Source organism: Oncorhynchus masou, chromosome 31, assembly GCF_036934945.1.
Source record: "Oncorhynchus masou masou isolate Uvic2021 chromosome 31, UVic_Omas_1.1, whole genome shotgun sequence".
Lineage (NCBI taxonomy): Eukaryota > Metazoa > Chordata > Actinopteri > Salmoniformes > Salmonidae > Oncorhynchus > Oncorhynchus masou.
Window position 1 is genome coordinate 40,617,223 of NC_088242.1, and position 18,026 is coordinate 40,635,248.

Consider the following 18,026-nt stretch of genomic DNA (forward strand, 5'->3'; position numbering starts at 1 on the left):
GTATGCTATTTAGGCAACTAGTTGGCTATGCAACAAGTTAGACGTGGTTTTATTGCACGAGACAGCATGTATCATGATGACATTGTCAGGCTATTTACTTGCCATGACTGGTGTCAAAAAGCCATATTATTAAAGTCATCGTGCAGACTTGGTCAGCTCAAGATCTTATTCCATAATTCCATTATTTCCTGGGACACTACATTAGAACACATGCAAAGTTTATAGAAATCATTACCACCACCCCCCCCCCGCCCGTGTTTAAGAATGGCTCCTCTTTCAACCTCTGGCAGGAGAAGGAACAAGTGAATTGTTTCAGCTTCAAAATTGGGATTTGTGTTGTGAAGTCTGATAGCCTGGTTAAACCAGACTGAACACTGTACAGTGTGAAACAGGCTAGAAGTCTGATAGCCTGGTTAAACCAGACTGAACACTGTACAGTGTCAAACAGGCTAGAAGTCTGATGACTACGGCGTAAAACATGAATAATAGTTGTGACTTCACATAGTCTCACGGCTCCCTGTGCATTATGGCACAACAGCGCACCAAGATTGCCGGAGGGAAGAAAACACTACATTCCGCCATGGCATCACCATATTGCAGGGGCCTCTTCAGTGTATGTGTGTGTGAGAGAGAGTGTGTGTGCGTCTGTGCTTGCGTCTTTGTGTGTGTGTGTGTGTGTGTGCATGTCCAATAAAACATCTAATTTGTTATTAAAAAGCTACATTTGTTCTCTAATGTGTTGGGGCGTCCCTTAGGGACAGCAGTGCAGATGCTCTGTTTTCGGAGGTTGACGCACCAACCTAACTGAATGCTCAAACAACTCCTCCAATGCTAAAACAAACTCACTTCCTCTTCAAGATCCTGTTCATTAGAACGGGCAATGAAAAACGGAAATGATCATTCCTTATTGGACAAGTCCAGGTTGTCCCTCCCTGTTTCAGGACATTTTCTTCCATCTGATGCCTAATAATGATGTATGTATGTTAGTATGTCTTCTCCTTAAACTGGAGACTACTAACAATTCAGGAAGACCTACAATGGAGACTTTAACATGACAATGATCCATTGACCTCCACAGTTGTATTTTCCCAACAGGACTTTAACTTTGTGTATCTGAAGAGTTGATGTTAATGCTGGAGCAAGCCTTGATATACATGTACCAAATAGTGAGCAGGCTGACTGAATGTGCAAAGTCAATCAACCTCAGGGAGACAGAGCAGGAGATTGGAAAAATGATCTTGCCTCCTTCGACATTGACTGCTTAACTGAGGGAGAAAGTAAGACAAGGAAAATCGAGGCTAAGAGGTTACATTTCCTCTTTTTCACGACACCCAGATAGACTCAAATTGTTGAGCTGTACCATACGCTCTTTCTCTACCTCTCTTCCTCCGTACTCAAAACTAACAGCTATGGATGAAAAGCAGCAACCGTCCCAAACCTGTCGCCTCATCCGGAGCGACGGACAGCATGGATAACGAACGACAGAATGTCGAGTTAAAATAGCGAGGTCCAACAACTTGAAGATTCTAGCTATGCTATATGTACTGTCCAACTAACTGTATGTGGAAAACTGTATATGAAACCCAATGATTCTGTAACATGTCAAATCAAAGTCCAGCTTTCATTTGAAGTGGATAGGAGTTGCCTTGCATTTCAACAGCAGAGAAACTGGGGAGGGCTTGGACAGATGACCGTCAGACAGACAGACAGACAGACAGGCAACAGAGAGATGGGACACTAGATGGCTTGTTAAACGATTCAAGCACACATACAAAATACAGACCAAAGAATGCTGGCAAAAATAAAAATTAGACTGGCAACGACAACATGGCTTCTAAAAATAGTAAATGATTGTGGTAAAATTGGTAGTCGGGTTTGGCTCACGTAGTTCCAGAGTGTAGAACAGAGGATCATAATTGTACCCCCCTCCCCATCCTGTTGATAGTTGTCAGCTCCACAGGTGCAGGGTGAAAGAGGCAGGACAGGAGCCTGGGGGAGAGAGCAACTAACCCTCTACCTCCCTCCCTCCATCCATCCCAAACCAAACCTCACATAGCAGAGCCTATTGGGTGTAGGACAACGTTTCCACTAGGCCGAGACGTTGATCTAAGGTACATTTTTGCAGTTCTTCCGCCAATGGTAAAGGTTAGGCTATAAGGAGGTGAAGCTGATCCTAGAACAGCTCAAGGCAACTTCTAACTTGAGTAAGGTGAGTTGGGTCCATAGACCAAGAACAGTGGGTTTCAGGTGGTCAGATCACGTAGTGAATTGGCTCAGTGGGGGAACAGCCCCAAGGTGGCTCAGTAGTTATAGCACTCCACAATGACCTCTGAATGACCTTTAACCCTTGAGATGTGGGGTTCCTGGGCATTCGTTGACATCTGTTGGGGGGTTAGGGAAGGAACAGGCGCAGTTCTGGCATCTGTCTGTGCAATATACAGTTGAAGTCAGAAGTATACATACACTTAGGTTGGAGTCATTAAAACTTGTTTTTCAACCACTCCACAAACACTCTTGTTAACAAACTATAGTTTTGGCAAGTCGGTTAGGACACCTACTTTGTGCATGACACAAGCAATTTTTCCATCAATTGTTAACAGACAGATTATTTCACTTATAATTTACTGTATCACAATTCCAGTGGGTCAGAAGTTTACACACACTAAGTTGACTGTGCCTTTAAACAGCTTAGAAAATTCCAGAAAGTTGTCATGGCTTTAGAAGCTTCTGATAGGCTAATTGATATCATTTGAGTCAATTGGATGTGTACCTGTTGATGTATTTCAAGGCCTACCTGTAACTGACAGTTAGACTTACAGGTTATGTCGTTGTCTTTTGTTTGAATTGTTTACGTGTCCGCTGTGTGGGGGAAATGATAATACAAGCGGAACCACGTAGCTAATACTGTTGTAACGGGGATCCTTATTGTAGCAACACACTGTTGGAGGAAGGCAATCCTGCACTGCGTTAGCTAAGTTTTCATGTCATTGGGTGTAGTTCATAAAGGTTGAAGAGTGTATGTTAGAATGAAGTGTGAATTCATGCCAGGAATAATACGTGTGAAGTTTGATTTCCTCCCTTCTCTAATAAGCAGCCAATGAGGTATTTCTTCCTTTATTCATGTGGTTAATCTGAACCCGTTATAACGCCGGCTAAACTGTTATGCATGTAAGCACTTCAAAGTTATACCAAGCTAATAAGTCACTCGTAAGATAAGGTTATAAGAGTGTGCTTAACTGTATTTTTCATTTACTTTATAGTTCTCACGGAAGGTGATAATTCTGACTAAAACTACAGAATAAAGCCGCCAGTTAAAATCAAGGAACGGTTGTGATCGTGGTTACTGAAGGGAGCTACACTACCTTCAAACTCAGTGCCTCTTTGCTTGACATCATGGGAAAATCCAAAGAAATCAGCCAAGACCTCCGAAATTTTTTTGTAGACCTCCACAAATCTAGTTCATACTTGCAAGCAATTTCCAAATGCCTGAAGGTACCACGTTCATCTGTACAAACAATAGTATGCAAGTATAAACACTATGGGACCACGCAGCCGTCATACCGCTCAGGAAGGAGACGCGTTCTGTGTCCTAGAAATGAACATACTTTGGTGCAAAAAGGGCAAATCAATTCCTGAAAAACAGCAAAGGACATTGTGAAGATGCTGGAAGAAACAGGTACAAAAGTATCTATATCCACAGTAAAATGTGTCCTATATCGGCATAACCTGAAAGGCCGCTCAGCAAGGAAGAAGCCACTGCTCCAAGACCGCCATAAAAAAGCCATACTACGGTTTGCAACTTTTAGGAAAAATTTCCTCTGGTCTTATGAAACAAAAATAGAACTGTTTGGCCATAATGACCATCGTTATGTTTGGAGGAAAAAGGGGGAGTCTTGCAAGCCGAAGAACACCATCCCAAACGTGTGAAGCAAGGGGGTTGCAGCATCATGTTGTGGGGGTGCTTTGCTGCAGGAGGGATTGGTGCACTTCACAAAATAGATGGCTCATGAGGGAGGGAAATTATTGAAGCAACATCTCAAGACATCAGTCAGGAAGTTAAAGCTTGGTCGCAAATGGGTCTTCCAAATGGACAATGACCCCAAACATACTTCCAAAGTTGTGGCAAAATCCCTTAAGGACAACAAAGTCAAGCTATTGAAGTGGCCATCACAAAGCCCTGACCTAAATCCTATAGAAAATTTAAGGGCAGAACTGAAAAGGCGTGTGCGAGCAAGGAGGCCTACAAACCTGACTCAGTTACACCATTTCTGTCAGGAGGAATGAGCCAAAATTCACCCAACGTATTATGGGAAGCTTGTGGAACGCTACACAAAACATTTGACCCAAGTTAAACAATTTAAAGGCAATGCTACCAAATACTAATTGAATGTATGTAAACTTCTGACCCACTGGGAATTTGAAATAAAAGCTGAAATAAATCATTCTCTCTACTATCATTCTGACATTTCACATTCTTAAAATAAAGTGGTGATCCTAACTGACCTAAGACAGGGAATTTTTACTAGGATTAAATGTCAGGAATTCTGAAAAACTGAGTTTAAATGTATTTGGCTAAGTTGTATGTAAACTTCCGACTTCAGTTGTAACTGGTCCATAGTCAGACATACAGTACAGCGTTGTAGTTGACAAGGCTAGATATATAATTCTTCATTGTTTGTTGGAGGTTGAAGGATCTCAGGCTCAGGACCCCTCTAGTCACCCAGAAATGCTGATTTAACCTGGGAGGTGTCCCTCATCCCCCACCACATCCAAAATGGCACATCAATCCACCCTCTTCTCCTAATTCCCAACTGGATCCAGGTGCGTTTGGCAGGATTGAGGATCATCCTTCAGGGATCGAGGAATTATAGAAAAAGGTGGAGGAGGAAAACCACATGTACTCTGTCCAGTCATCCTCCCCACGCAATTACCCCCTCTCTCCAAATGTTTTGTGTGTATTCCAGCTTGATACAGCCCCCTCTTTCCGCACATATGTGTTCACGTACGCGTGTGTCATTAGCTTGTGTATGTGTGTGTGCGAGGGGGGGGCCGTGGTCATAGGGGCCGTGGCCGGTGCAGCCCGTCAATGTCGGGGGTGAGCTGGGGGCTGTGCGTGGCCTTGGTGGGGGTCCAGTCCCCGAGGGAGGCCTGAGCGGCCTTGCGGTGGGCCAGCCGGTGGGTGATGGAGAAGCCTGCGTTGCCCTCCAACTGGGATAGCACTACCAGCACCTGCCTGCAGGGGGAGACACAGTCAGGAAACACTGTCAGGAAACATGACCGTCTTCAACAGAAAGACGAGGTATATGAATAGTGGAGAATATGACCGGGAGAGAACATTGCCAGAAAACATTGTAATCATTCCGTGAACAGTGAGGTGCTATATAACGAAGTATTGATTCTAAAATATGTATTTCTAGGCAATGTAGAAAACTATAGCCTACTCATATTTAGGAGGTCCAGTTCTTTGGAAAGATAACTGCCTTGTGCTTCTCCAACCCATGCATAGCCAGCCTACTTTATTTCATTGAGACCACACATATACTAGGTGTACTTGATGGCACACGCCCAACTAAGAGAGGAGAGGTAGGCTACTTAACTTGAAGCAGTGAATTCTGGGTATGTGAATGTGGCAAAAATGTGTTTTTAATACAATAGGTAGGCTAATGCATACAAAGCAGAAAGATGACTGTTTCCAAATAATCTTCAGGACAACTAAAACATTTTAATCTCAAAATCTTCTGATCTGACCTCCCGCTCCCAACCGCAGCGTGAAAAATGACGATCACACCGCAATGACCTCTGTCGGGAAAGCAGGTCTACCTGGGGCCTCATTTATAACCATTGCATACATTTACCACTAAATATCTGCGTGCACCATTTCTGAAAACACTGCAGATGCACAAAAATGATACGATTTATAAACTTGTGGAACCCCATACAGTACATACCCATGTATCCATTATAAATTAGACCTGTATGTGCGAACGAGCATTAGATCTCCGCCTGAAAGCGCCCATCATCTACCTTTTATGGTGTATAGTTTGAAAGTATTGGAATTAGACCAAGACAGTAACTAAAGGAAATAGCAACTTGATCAAATGTCTTTGGAGGTCGCGGAAGAACATTTCATTTTGCAGTGGCCGTTTCTGAAAGACAAAAAACAATTGTTGTGGACCTGTAAACAGATTGTTTGAATGCATGTTTTGCATTCACTTTTTCCAGAACCTAAATATGCTTCACTACACGCGAATTCTGAAACAAAATAAAAAGTACAGTGGACCTACTTCCAGTGGTAGCCTGCAAATGAAAAATATCAACTGTCTGTTCACCTGTTAAATTCTACTGTATGTTATAAACTGCACTGCCTTTCAGATGCAAAGAGCAAAAACTTGAATTTATAATAGCCTAACTAATAGTCCCAGGTAATTGAGAGATGCGCATGGTAATTTGGTGTACGGCTACTATGGGAATATCAAATCATGGTCAGAAAAAGGAGAGAAATTTTATTACAGAATGGATATGATATATGTATTATGTTCAGAAATTAAATATTGCCTATGCTCGAAATTAACATTGCAGTACTAATATGTAGCCTACAAACATCAATGGAAAAGGTGAACCTGCCATTAAACTGCGCTTAGGATCGGATCGCACAGAGCAAAATATGCTGCTTGAAATCTATTTACTACTGTGAAGTGGGTCCAATTAAAAATGACAGATGGGCCGAATGGTAACCTATCCTAACCTGTTGTAGGCCTATAGGCTATCTATTTACTACTGTGTAGTGGGATGAATGGTAACCTATCCTAACCTGTTGTAGGCCTATAGGCTATCTATTTACTACTGTGTAGTGGGATGAATGGTAACCTATCCTAACCTGTTGTAGGCCTATAGGCTATCTATTTACTACTGTGTAGTGGGATGAATGGTAACCTATCCTAACCTGTTGTAGGCCTATAGGCTATCTATTTACTACTGTGTAGTGGGATGAATGGTAACCTATCCTAACCTGTTGTAGGCCTATAGGCTATCTATTTACTACTGTGTAGTGGGATGAATGGTAACCTATCCTAACCTGTTGTAGGCCTATAGGCTATCTATTTACTACTGTGTAGTGGGATGAATGGTAACCTATCCTAAGTGGGATGAATGGTAACCTATCCTAACCTGTTGTAGGCCTATAGGCTATCTATTTACTACTGTGTAGTGGGATGAATGGTAACCTATCCTAACCTGTTGTAGGCCTATAGGCTATCTATTTACTACTGTGTAGTGGGATGAATGGTAACCTATCCTAACCTGTTGTAGGCCTATAGGCTATCTATTTACTACTGTGTAGTGGGATGAATGGTAACCTATCCTAACCTGTTGTAGGCCTATAGGCTATCTATTTACTGCTGTGTAGTGGGATGAATGGTAACCTATCCTAACCTGTTGTAGGCCTATAGGCTATCTATTTACTACTGTGTAGTGGGATGAATGGTAACCTATCCTAACCTGTTGTAGGCCTATAGGCTATCTATTTACTACTGTGTAGTGGGATGAATGGTAACCTATCCTAAGTTGTTGTAGGCCTATAGGCTATCTATTTACTACTGTGTAGTGGGATGAATGGTAACCTATCCTAAGTTGTTGTAGGCCTATAGGCTATCTATTCAACTGCTGTGTAGTGGGATGAATGAATGGTAACTATCTATCCTAAGTTAGGCCTATAGGCTATCTATTTACTACTGTGTAGTGGGATGAATGGTAACCTATCCTAAGTTGTTGTAGGCCTATAGGCTATCTATTCAATGCTGTGAAGTGGGACGAATGGTAACCTATCCTAAGTTGTTGTAGGCCTATAGGCTATTTTGCGAGTAGCGTATGAAACCATCACAGTCCGAAAGGTGAGGAATTTAACCTGCAATGATCATGGAAATGAAATAAATAGTGGGAAATATGTGGATATTTCAAATGATTTTAGAATGCAAAAATAAATCAATTTGTTTTTCTCAATAATGACAAATGATTGAATCTTGTAATTCAGCTTGGCCTACCTGTTCCTTTGTTATGAATAAGAGTGTCATCATATATTCCCCATTTACACAATTACACTTTTTTGCCTTCTTGCAATGCAATACTTCAACCACTAGAAGCTGTGCGTACACATGGTCTAAAATGTGCGGGAGGATAAGCACATTCTCACGTCAAGTTAGTTTTTTATAAATGCCAACTTTTTTTACGAAAACTGATGCACACATGTTCAGGGCCGCTTCTGATTTCATTGATCCTTTTCATATTTCAGATAGGCCTAGTTTAGGTGAGTTAAAATGATATACTTCATTGGTGGTACTGGCTATATGTCTAAAGATGGCTGTAACATCGCACAACCTTCAATACTTATGGGATGAAGATGTAACAATCTGGCAAATACATTATATTATTTGTGAGGAAGAAAAAGGCTACAGATCATGTTTTCCATCCGATCCTGCAACCTCCGCTGCATCGGCCCACAGGTAGGCCATATGATCCTGCAACCTCCGCTGCATCGGCCCACAGGTAGGCCATATGATCCTGCAGTCTCCGCTGCATCAGCCCACAGGTAGGCCATATGATCCTGCTACCTCCGCTGCATAGGCCCACAGGTAGGCCATATGATCCTGCTAGCTCTGAACTCCAAAGTGACAATGTGACATGATATTCCTTGTTGAAATTGACTGCACACATCAATGACTTTCAGCTCAAAATCCAGGTGTAAAACTCTGTTTATTTTTCTGTATCTTGCGTTTTGAAAATGCTTTACCGTTTTTGGCTGTTACATTTGGGCAGCGATTGCATGCGCGTGCTCACCCTGTGTACATGTGCAGGGGTCGCAAGCTTTGAACCACTCCTTTTTGGGGGTTGCGGGTCACAAAGCTTGCAAAAACCACTGAGCTAGTGACCAGATTGCAGATTTGTTTTACTGCTATAGGATCAGATTTAGCACAAACATCAAATTGTAGGCAGAGAGGATACATACATGAATATGCAGCTCCAAAAACTGTTTGGTGGTCAAGAATATGAACCTTTTACTTTGCTGGTTCACCAGAAATGGGGCAAAACCCTAACCCTAACCCATGCCTACTGATCTTTTGGTAGGTCAAAATTGCTTGAAAACGATCATTTACTTATGATGCTTGCATTTTGGATTTGCTGTTAAAATGTATTATTATATAATCAAAATGTGTTGTAGACAAAATAATCAAAAGGGCTGTCTGGTAGCCTCAATACATAGACAAAGAGTTGTAGTTGAATAGGTCATTTCCTCTAGCCTATATTTTTTTAACTTGACTTGAAAAAACTTGTGACTCGACTCGACCTCAGAATGCACGATTTGGACTTGACTCAAGACTCGACCGGTTGTGCTTGGGACTCGACTTGAGACTTGGACCTTGTGACTTGAGACTTGGACTTGACTCAACCGGTTGTGCTTGGGACCCGACTTGAGACTTGGACCTTGTGACTCGAGACTCGACCGGTTGTGCTTGGGACCCGACTTGAGACTTGGACCTTGTGACTTGAGACTTGGACCTTGTGACTTGGTCCCACCTCTGCCTATTAGGACCTGTGTAAGCTTACATTCTAAAAATGCCTATGTAAACTATGTACTGTTCGGTGTACAGTAGTACCTGTGTAGAGGCGGTACACTGTCGATGGTCTTGAGGCTGCCGCGGGTGGACACTACATTGAAGCTGTCTGTACAGTCACATGACACGTGGAGGTAGTACTTGGGGTGGCGGTTCTCCACCACCACGATCAGTCCCGCCCAGCCGTGGGTCAGGTAGTAGCATGTCATGCCCTCGCGACCCTGCAGAGGCATACAGAGACAGAGAGACAGACACAGGAACACAGAGGCAGACACACAGAAAAAAACACAGACAGACAGAAACAAAGATACATACATACATAAGATTCCATTGGAGTTACACATATGCCTGTGACACAGTCTCTCTCTATTCAATCCTCTTACTATGTTTAGGTAATGCCAGTTTCTGATTTCTATAACTGGATGTGTTTCGTCTCCAGTAGTGAAATGCTCTTTGCTGTCGCTGTGCGAGTGTGAGTGTGTGTCTGTTACAGAGTAAGTGTACATGGTGTATGCTACTCCCTCCTCACCTCGTGTCTCTCTCCCTTGTTCTCGGTCAGTAGGATGATGGCGTCGGCCAGCGTGGTAGCGGTAGCCTCCACCTGCTCCACCATCACCTGACGGGAGCTGTAGATGGCCAGAATGTACCCTGGGAAGTCTTGGGTGGGACGCCGTGCACTCGTGGGGCTAGACACTAAAAGAAGACAAGAGAAGATTCCATTTTGTTTCCATTGTGATTGGCTAGGTTCAATCCACAAGCTAGCAGGTTAACTACAGGTGTAAGCATTAGCACTTATGGAAGGGACAACATAGCTAGTTTATGACATGGTCCTTGGGAGTCTATGATAGATTAAGCAGTCCATGGGCATTCTCCCTATTGAATGCTTTACCAGTTCAGAATGTCTATGTTGTTTTGAATATGTGTGTGTCAATGTTTTTGTATGTGAAAATGGAAATGTATACAAGAACACAAATTTGTGTGTGTGTGCGTTAGCTTGTGTGGGCAGTACTTCTCCACCATCCATTCATGCTAGAGGGCTATCTGTAGAGGGCTATACTGTATGTATGTGTGTTTGTGTGTACCTGGTGTGGGCAGCCCCACTCCGCTGATATGCATCTGCCAGTGGTTAAAGGCGCAGCACACCATGGCGTACTCGCCCGGCTCCAGCATCACTTCACAGCCCACAAACTTCTTAACGGCTCGCTTACTGTGGGCCAGCAGCCGGCCCAGGGTCAACTTGTTGCCACTGCCAAACGATGCTCTGAACACCATGATACACAGGTCCAACAGGTGGCTGTCTGCTGTGTCCGACCGCCTAGAGGATGGAGGGAAGTATAAATTCAGAAGTTTAAAATATGTATTTTTCATTCCAACAGGTGCCTGTTGAGAAAGAGAAAACGAGAGAGAGAGAGAGAGTAGAAAAAGAGAGCGAGAGTACCTGCTGCCCTCCTGGAAGAGGGCGAACTCCAGCGCGGTCCTCTCCAGCACGGTCAGGGCAGTGACCGTAACAGGACCAAAGGCTCTGCTGGGGAAACAGCCCTGCAACCGCACCTCCTGCCAATCCGAATGGATCTTACAGATGTCAACTGAGTCAAAGTACCTGTGGGAAACAAGAAAATACACTGTTAGACAGGATTAGAATCTCTAACTGTGTAACAGAGTCAGTTCAATCCTGACCAGGACGTTACCTTACGACCTTATGCACACACTCGTCGCTCAAAGCCAATTGTGCTGTTGTTAACGGCTCCAGAGGGGATGGCTGCCGTTTTGCTGGCTCCTAACCAATTGTGCTGTTGTTAATGGCTCCAGAGGGGATGGCTGCCGTTTTGCTGGCTCCTAACCAATTGCCCTGTTGTTAACGGCGCCAGAGGGGATGGCTGACGTTTTGCTGGCTCTAACCAATTGTGCTGTTGTTAATGGCGCCAGAGGGGATGGCTGACGTTTTGCTGGCTCCTAACCAATTCCAAATCAAATCAAATTTTATTTGTCACATACACATGGTTAGCAGATGTTAATGCGAGTGTAGCGAAATGCTTGTGCTTCCAGTTCCGACAATGCAGTAATAACCAACAAGTAATCTAACTAACAATTCCAAAACTAATTTCTTATACACAGTGTAAGGGGATAAAGAATATGTACATAAAGATATGAATGAGTGATGGTGCAGAGCAGCATAGGCAAGATACAGTAGATGGTATTGAGTACAGTATATACATATGAGATCAGTATGTAAACAAGGTGGCATAGTTAAAGTGGCTAGTGATACATGTATTACATAAGGATGCAGTAGATGATAGAGTACAGTACATACGTATACATATGAGATGAATAATGTAGGGTATGTAAACATTATATTAGGTAGCATTGTTTAAAGTGGCTAGTGATATATTTTACATCCTTTCCCATCAATTCCCATTTTTGAAGTGGCTGGAGTTGAGTCGGTGTGTTGGCAGCAGCCACTCAATGTTAGTGGTTGCTGTTTAACAGTCTGATGGCCTTGAGATAGAAGCTGTTTTTCAGTCTCTTGGTCCCAGCTTTGATGCACCTGTACTGACCTCGCCTTCTGGATGATAGCAGGGTGAACAGGCAGTGGCTCGGGGGGGTGTTGTCCATGATGATCTTTGTGGCCTTCCTGTAACATCGGATGGTGTAGGTGTCCTGGAGGGCAGGTAGTTTGCCCCCGGTGATACGTTGTGCAGACCTCACTACCCTCTGGAGAGCCTTACGGTTGTGGGCGGAGCAGTTGCCGTACCAGGCGGTGATACAGCCCGCCAGGATGCTCTCGATTATGCATCTGTAGAAGTTTGTGAGTGCTTTTGGTGACAACCCAAATTTTTTCAGCCTCCTGAGGTTGAAGAGGCGCTGCTGCGCCTTCTTCACGATGCTGTCTGTGTGAGTGGACCAATTCAGTTTGTCTGTGATGTGTATGCCGAGGAACTTAAAACTTGCTACTCTCTCCACTACTGTTCCATCGATGTGGATAGGGGGGTGTTCCCTCTGCTGTTTCCTGAAGTCCACAATCATCTCCTTAGTTTTGTTGACGTTGAGTGTGAGGTTATTGTCCTGACACCACACTCCGAGGGCCCTCACCTCCTCCCTGTAGGCCGTCTCGTCGTTGTTGGTAATCAAGCCTACCACTGTTGTGTCGTCCGCAAACTTGATGATTGAGTTGGAGGCGTGCGTGGCCGCGCAGTCGTGGGTGAACAGGGAGTACAGGAGAGGGCTCAGAACGCACCCTTGTGGGGCCCCAGTGTTGAGGATCAGCGGAGTGGAGATGTTGTTGCCTACCCTCACCACCTGGGGGCGGCCTGTCAGGAAGTCCAGTACCCAGTTGCACAGGGCGGGGTCGAGACCCATGGTCTCGAGCTTGATGACGAGCTTGGAGGGTACTATGGTGTTAAATGCCGAGCTGTAGTTGATGAACAGAATTTTCACATAGTTATTCCTCTTGTCCAGATGGGTTAGGGCAGTGTGCAGTGTGGTTGAGATTGAGTCGTCTGTGGACCTATTTGGGCGGTAAGCAAATTGGAGTGGGTCTAGGGTGTCAGGTAGGGTGGAGGTGATATGGTCCTTGACTAGTCTCTCAAAGCACTTCATGATGACGGAAGTGAGTGCTATGGGGCGGTAGTCGTTTAGCTCAGTTACCTTAGCTTTCTTGGGAACAGGAACAATGGTGGCCCTCTTGAAGCATGTGGGAACAGCAGACTGGTATAGGGATTGATTGAATATGTCCGTTAACACACCAGCCAGCTGGTCTGCGCATGCTCTGAGGGCGCGGCTGGGGATGCCGTCTGGGCCTGCAGCCTTGCGAGGGTTAACACGTTTAAATGTTTTACTCACCTCGGCTGCAGTGAAGGAGAGACCGCATGTTTCCGTTGCAGGCCGTGTCAGTGGCACTGTATTGTTCTCAAAGCGGGCAAAAAAGTTATTTTGTCTGCCTGGGAGCAAGACATCCTGGTCCGTGACTGAGCTGGATTTATTCTTATAGTCCGTGATTGACTGTAGACCCTGCCACATACCTCTTTTGTCTGAGCCGTTGAATTGAGATTCTACTTTGTCTCTATACTGACGCTTAGCTTGTTTGATAGCCTTACGGAGGGAATAGCTGCACTGTTTGTATTCAGTCATATTACCAGTCACCTTGCCCTGATTAAAAGCAGTGGTTCGCGCTTTCAGTTTCACGCGAATGCTGCCATCAATCCACGGTTTCTGGCTAGGGAATGTTTTAATTGTTGCTATGGGAACGACATCTTCAACGCACGTTCTAATTAACTCGCACACCGAATCAGTGTATTCGTCAATGTTGTTGCCTGACGCAATATGAAACATGTCCCAGTCCACGTGATGGAAGCAGTCTTGGAGTGTGGAATCAGCTTGGTCGGACCAGCGTTGGACAGACCTCAGCGTGGGAGCTTCTTGTTTCAGTTTTCTGTCTGTAGGCAGGGATCAGCAAAATGGAGTCGTGGTCAGCTTTTCCGAAAGGGGGGCGGGGCAGGGCCTTATATGCGTCGCGGAAGTTAGAATAACAGTGATCCAAGGTTTTGCCAGCCCTGGTGGCGCAATCGATATGCTGATACATTTTAGGGAGTCTTGTTTTCAGATTAGCCTTGTTAAAATCCCCAGCTACAATGAATGCAGCCTCAGGATGTATGGATTCCAGTTTGCAAGTCAAATAAAGTCAAATAAAGTCAAGTAAAGTTTGTTCAGAGCCATCGATGTGTCTTCTTGGGGGGGAATATATACGGCTGTGATTATAATCGAAGAGAATTCTCTTGGTAGATAATGCTGTCTGCATTTGATTGTGAGGAATTCTAAATCAGGTGAACAGAAGGATTTGAGTTCCTGTATGTTTCTGTGATCACACCACGTCTCGTTAGCCATAAGGCATATGCCCCCGCCCCTCTTCTTACCAGAAAGGTGTTTGTTTCTGTCGGCGCGATGCGTGGAGAAACCCGCTGGCTGCACCGCCACCGAGAGCGTCTCTCCAGTGAGCCATGTTTCCGTGAAGCAAAGAACGTTACAGTCTCTGATGTCCCTCTGGAATGCTACCCTTGCTCAGATTTCATCAACCTTGTTGTCAAGAGACTGGACATTGGCGAGAAGAATGCTAGGAAGTGGGGCACGATGTGCCCGTCTAAGTAGTCTGACCAGAAGACCGCCTCGTTTCCCTCTTTTACGAAGTCGTTTTTTTGTATCGTCGGCTGGGATCCATTCTGTTGTCCTGGTTGAAAGGCAGAACACAGGATCCGCTTTGTGAAAGTCATATTCTTGGTTGTACTGATGGTGAGTTGACGCTGATCTTATATTCAGTAGTTCTTCTCGACTGTATGTGATGAAACCTAAGATGACAAGGGGTACTAATGTAAGGAAGAACACGTGTTAACGGCGCCAGAGGGGATGGCTGCCGTTTTGCTGGCTCCTAACCAATTGTGCTGTTGTTTGCTATGCCAGATGGGATGGCTGCCGTTTTGCTGGCTCCTAACCAATTGTGCTATTTTGTGTTTTTCCCCCGCTTTGTTTGTAACTTAGATTGTACATAATGTTGCTCCTACCGTGTCCTATGACCCAAAATAGCTTATAGATTTCAGGACTGAGACAAATATGAGTCTGATGCAAAGGATATACTGTTTCTCCCGGACCAGGCCCAAATCCCCGTCACTTGCATGAAGAAAAGACGGAGGTACAGTGGGCGTAGATCCGGGTCCCTTGTAAGAATTCATCGGCGCGTGGTTAACCCGAGTCTACCATCCGTCTATTGGCAAACGTGCATTCACTGGAGAATAAACTGGGCGATCTCTGTTCGAGACTATCCTACCAACCTGACATTAAAAACTGTCGTATCTTATGTTTCACTGAGTCGTGGCTGAACGACGACACGGATAATATACAGTTGGCTGGGTTTCCGTGCATCGGCAGGACAAAACAGCTACGTCTGGTAAGACAAGGGGTGGTGGTGTGTGTCTATCCCTCTCTCTGGTTTCAAAGCTGAAAGTAAGCGCAGGGGCACATGTGGAGAGATTTTAATCTCTTTCACCTCCTTCCCTCTTATCCCTCACTTCATCTGGGAAAACAAGAAAGAAAAGCAGACTGATGACTAAGAGGAAAATAGGGAGAGATACCTCCTCCTCTTCTAAATCATTGTTCTCTTGTTCCTCCTGGACATCTGAAAAAATCTGATGTATGACCTGTTGGGCACTGAAACGTGCCCTCATGTCTTCAGCAAAGAGAGAACTGGGGGACTGTCATCTGCAGCACCTATATTGCCTTTGATTGCCTTCTCCATTAGTTAACAAGAAATATTTATTTTTGTCTGAAACTGTTTTTATTTTGTCTGTGAACTTGGGTCATGTGTGGGGTCGTGGAGGGGAGATGCTGCACGTGCACAAGAACGTTTTAGTTTTGTCTGAGTTCAATCAGTTGCACACATAATCTCAATTTCTCATTGTGTGTGTGTATTTGTGTTTTCTTTGTGGTGTGTAAATGATTTTATAACTGCCGGGGCAAAAATGACCCTAAGACAATCTTTGTACCCTGGTGGTGTACAGCTTTCATGAAAACATGAACAAAGGCGATGTTTCACTTTTTCTAATGTTGGGGTCACTCTAGGAAAATATGTCAAATTTCAAGGTGAAAAAATATAATTTAGGGGGTTTTCTTTGCTGTTAAACATAGTGGTGGGTCATTGTTACCCTTAAGACAACACAAAGGTTAATCCTATCAGTCCCGAGAGCCCAGCAAAAACCGGCTTTTCATTTATCTTCATGTCCAGCCTTACAGTTGAAATCGGAAGTTTACATGCACTTATGTTAACTCGTTTTTCAACCACTCCACAAATGTATTGGTAACAAACTATAGTTTTGTCACGTCGGTTCGGACATTTACTTTGTGCATGACACAAGTAATTTTTCCAACAATTGTTTACAGAGAGATTACTTCACTTATATTTCACTGTATCACAATTCCAGTGGGTCAAAATTTTACATACACTAAATTGACTGTGGATTTAAACAGCTTGGAAAATTCCAGAAAATAATGTCATGGCTTTAGAAGCTTCTGATAGGATAATTGATATCATTTGAGTCAATTGGAGGTGTACTTGTGGATGTATTTCAAGGTCTAGCTTCAAACTCAGTGCCTCTTTGCTTGACATCATGGGGAAATCAAAAGAAATCAGCCAAGACCTCAGAAAAAAATGTAGACCTCCACAAGTCTGGTTCATCCTTGGGAGCAATTTCCAAATGCCTGAAGGTACCACAATCATCTGTACAAACAATAGTACGCAAGTATAAACACCATGGGACCACGCAGCCGTCATACCGCTCAGGAAGGAGACACATTCGGTCTCCTAGAGATGAACGTAATTTGGTGCAAAAAATGCAAATCAATCCCAGAACAACAACAAAGGACCTTTTGAAGATGCTGGAGGAAACAGGTACAAAAGTATCTATATCCACAATAAAAACGAGTCCTATATCGACATAACCTGAAGTCTGCTCAGCAAGGAAGAAGCCACTGCTCCAAAACCGCCAATAAAAAGCCTGACTACGTTTTGCAAATGCACATGGGGACAAAGATCGTACCTTTTGGAGAAATGTCCTCTGGTCTCATGAAACAAAAATAGAACTGTTTGGCCATAATGACCATTGCTATGTTTGGAGGAAAAGGGTAGAGGCTTGCAAGCCGAAGAACACCATCCCAATGTGAAGCAAAGGGGTGGCAGAATCATGTTGTGGGGGTGCTTTGCTGCAGGAGGGACTGGTGCACTTCACAAACTATATGGCACCATAAGGATGGAAAATGATGTGGATATATTGAAGCAACAGCACAAGAGATCAGTCAGGAAGTTAAAGCTTGGTCGCAAATGGGTCTTCCAAATGGACAATGACCCCAAGCATTCTTCCAAAGTTGTGGCAAAATTGCTTAAGGACAACAAAGTCAAGCTATTGGAGTGGCCATCACAAAGCCCTGACTTCAGTCCTATAGAAAATGTGTGGGCAGCACTGAAAAAGTGTGTGCGGGCAAGGAGGCCTACAAACCTGACTCCGTTACACCAGCTCTGTCAGGAGGAATGGGCCAAAATTCGCCCAACTTATTGTGGGAAGCTTGTGGAAGGCTACCCGTAACATTTGACGCAAGTTAAACAATTTAAAGGCAATGCTACCAAATACTAATTGGGTGTATGTAGACTTCTGACCAACTGGGAATGTGATGAAAGAAATAAAAGCTGAAATAAATCATTCTCGCTACTATTATTCTGACATTTCACATTCTTAAAATAAAGTGGTAATCCTAACTGACCTAATACAGGGAATTCTTACTTGGATTAAATGTCAGGAATTGTGAAAAACTGAGTTGAAATGTATTTGGCTAAGGTGTATGTAAAGTTCTGACTTCAACTGTATATTATATTGTATATGT

The 18,026-nt window shown here is 44.0% G+C and overlaps 1 protein-coding gene across 1 annotated transcript in view; it reads right to left on the reverse strand.

The window, feature by feature from the left end:
• Window positions 1-3,429: 3,429 nt before the first annotated feature.
• The window catches only part of LOC135523944 (calpain-15-like), a 45,761-nt gene continuing 31,164 nt past the window's right edge, over window positions 3,430-18,026 (reverse strand). The window contains 5 exon segments of the mRNA XM_064950979.1: window positions 3,430-5,233; window positions 9,651-9,829; window positions 10,138-10,301; window positions 10,691-10,923; window positions 11,047-11,208. Coding sequence (XP_064807051.1) covers window positions 5,056-5,233; window positions 9,651-9,829; window positions 10,138-10,301; window positions 10,691-10,923; window positions 11,047-11,208 — 916 coding nt within the window. The 3' untranslated portion in view covers window positions 3,430-5,055.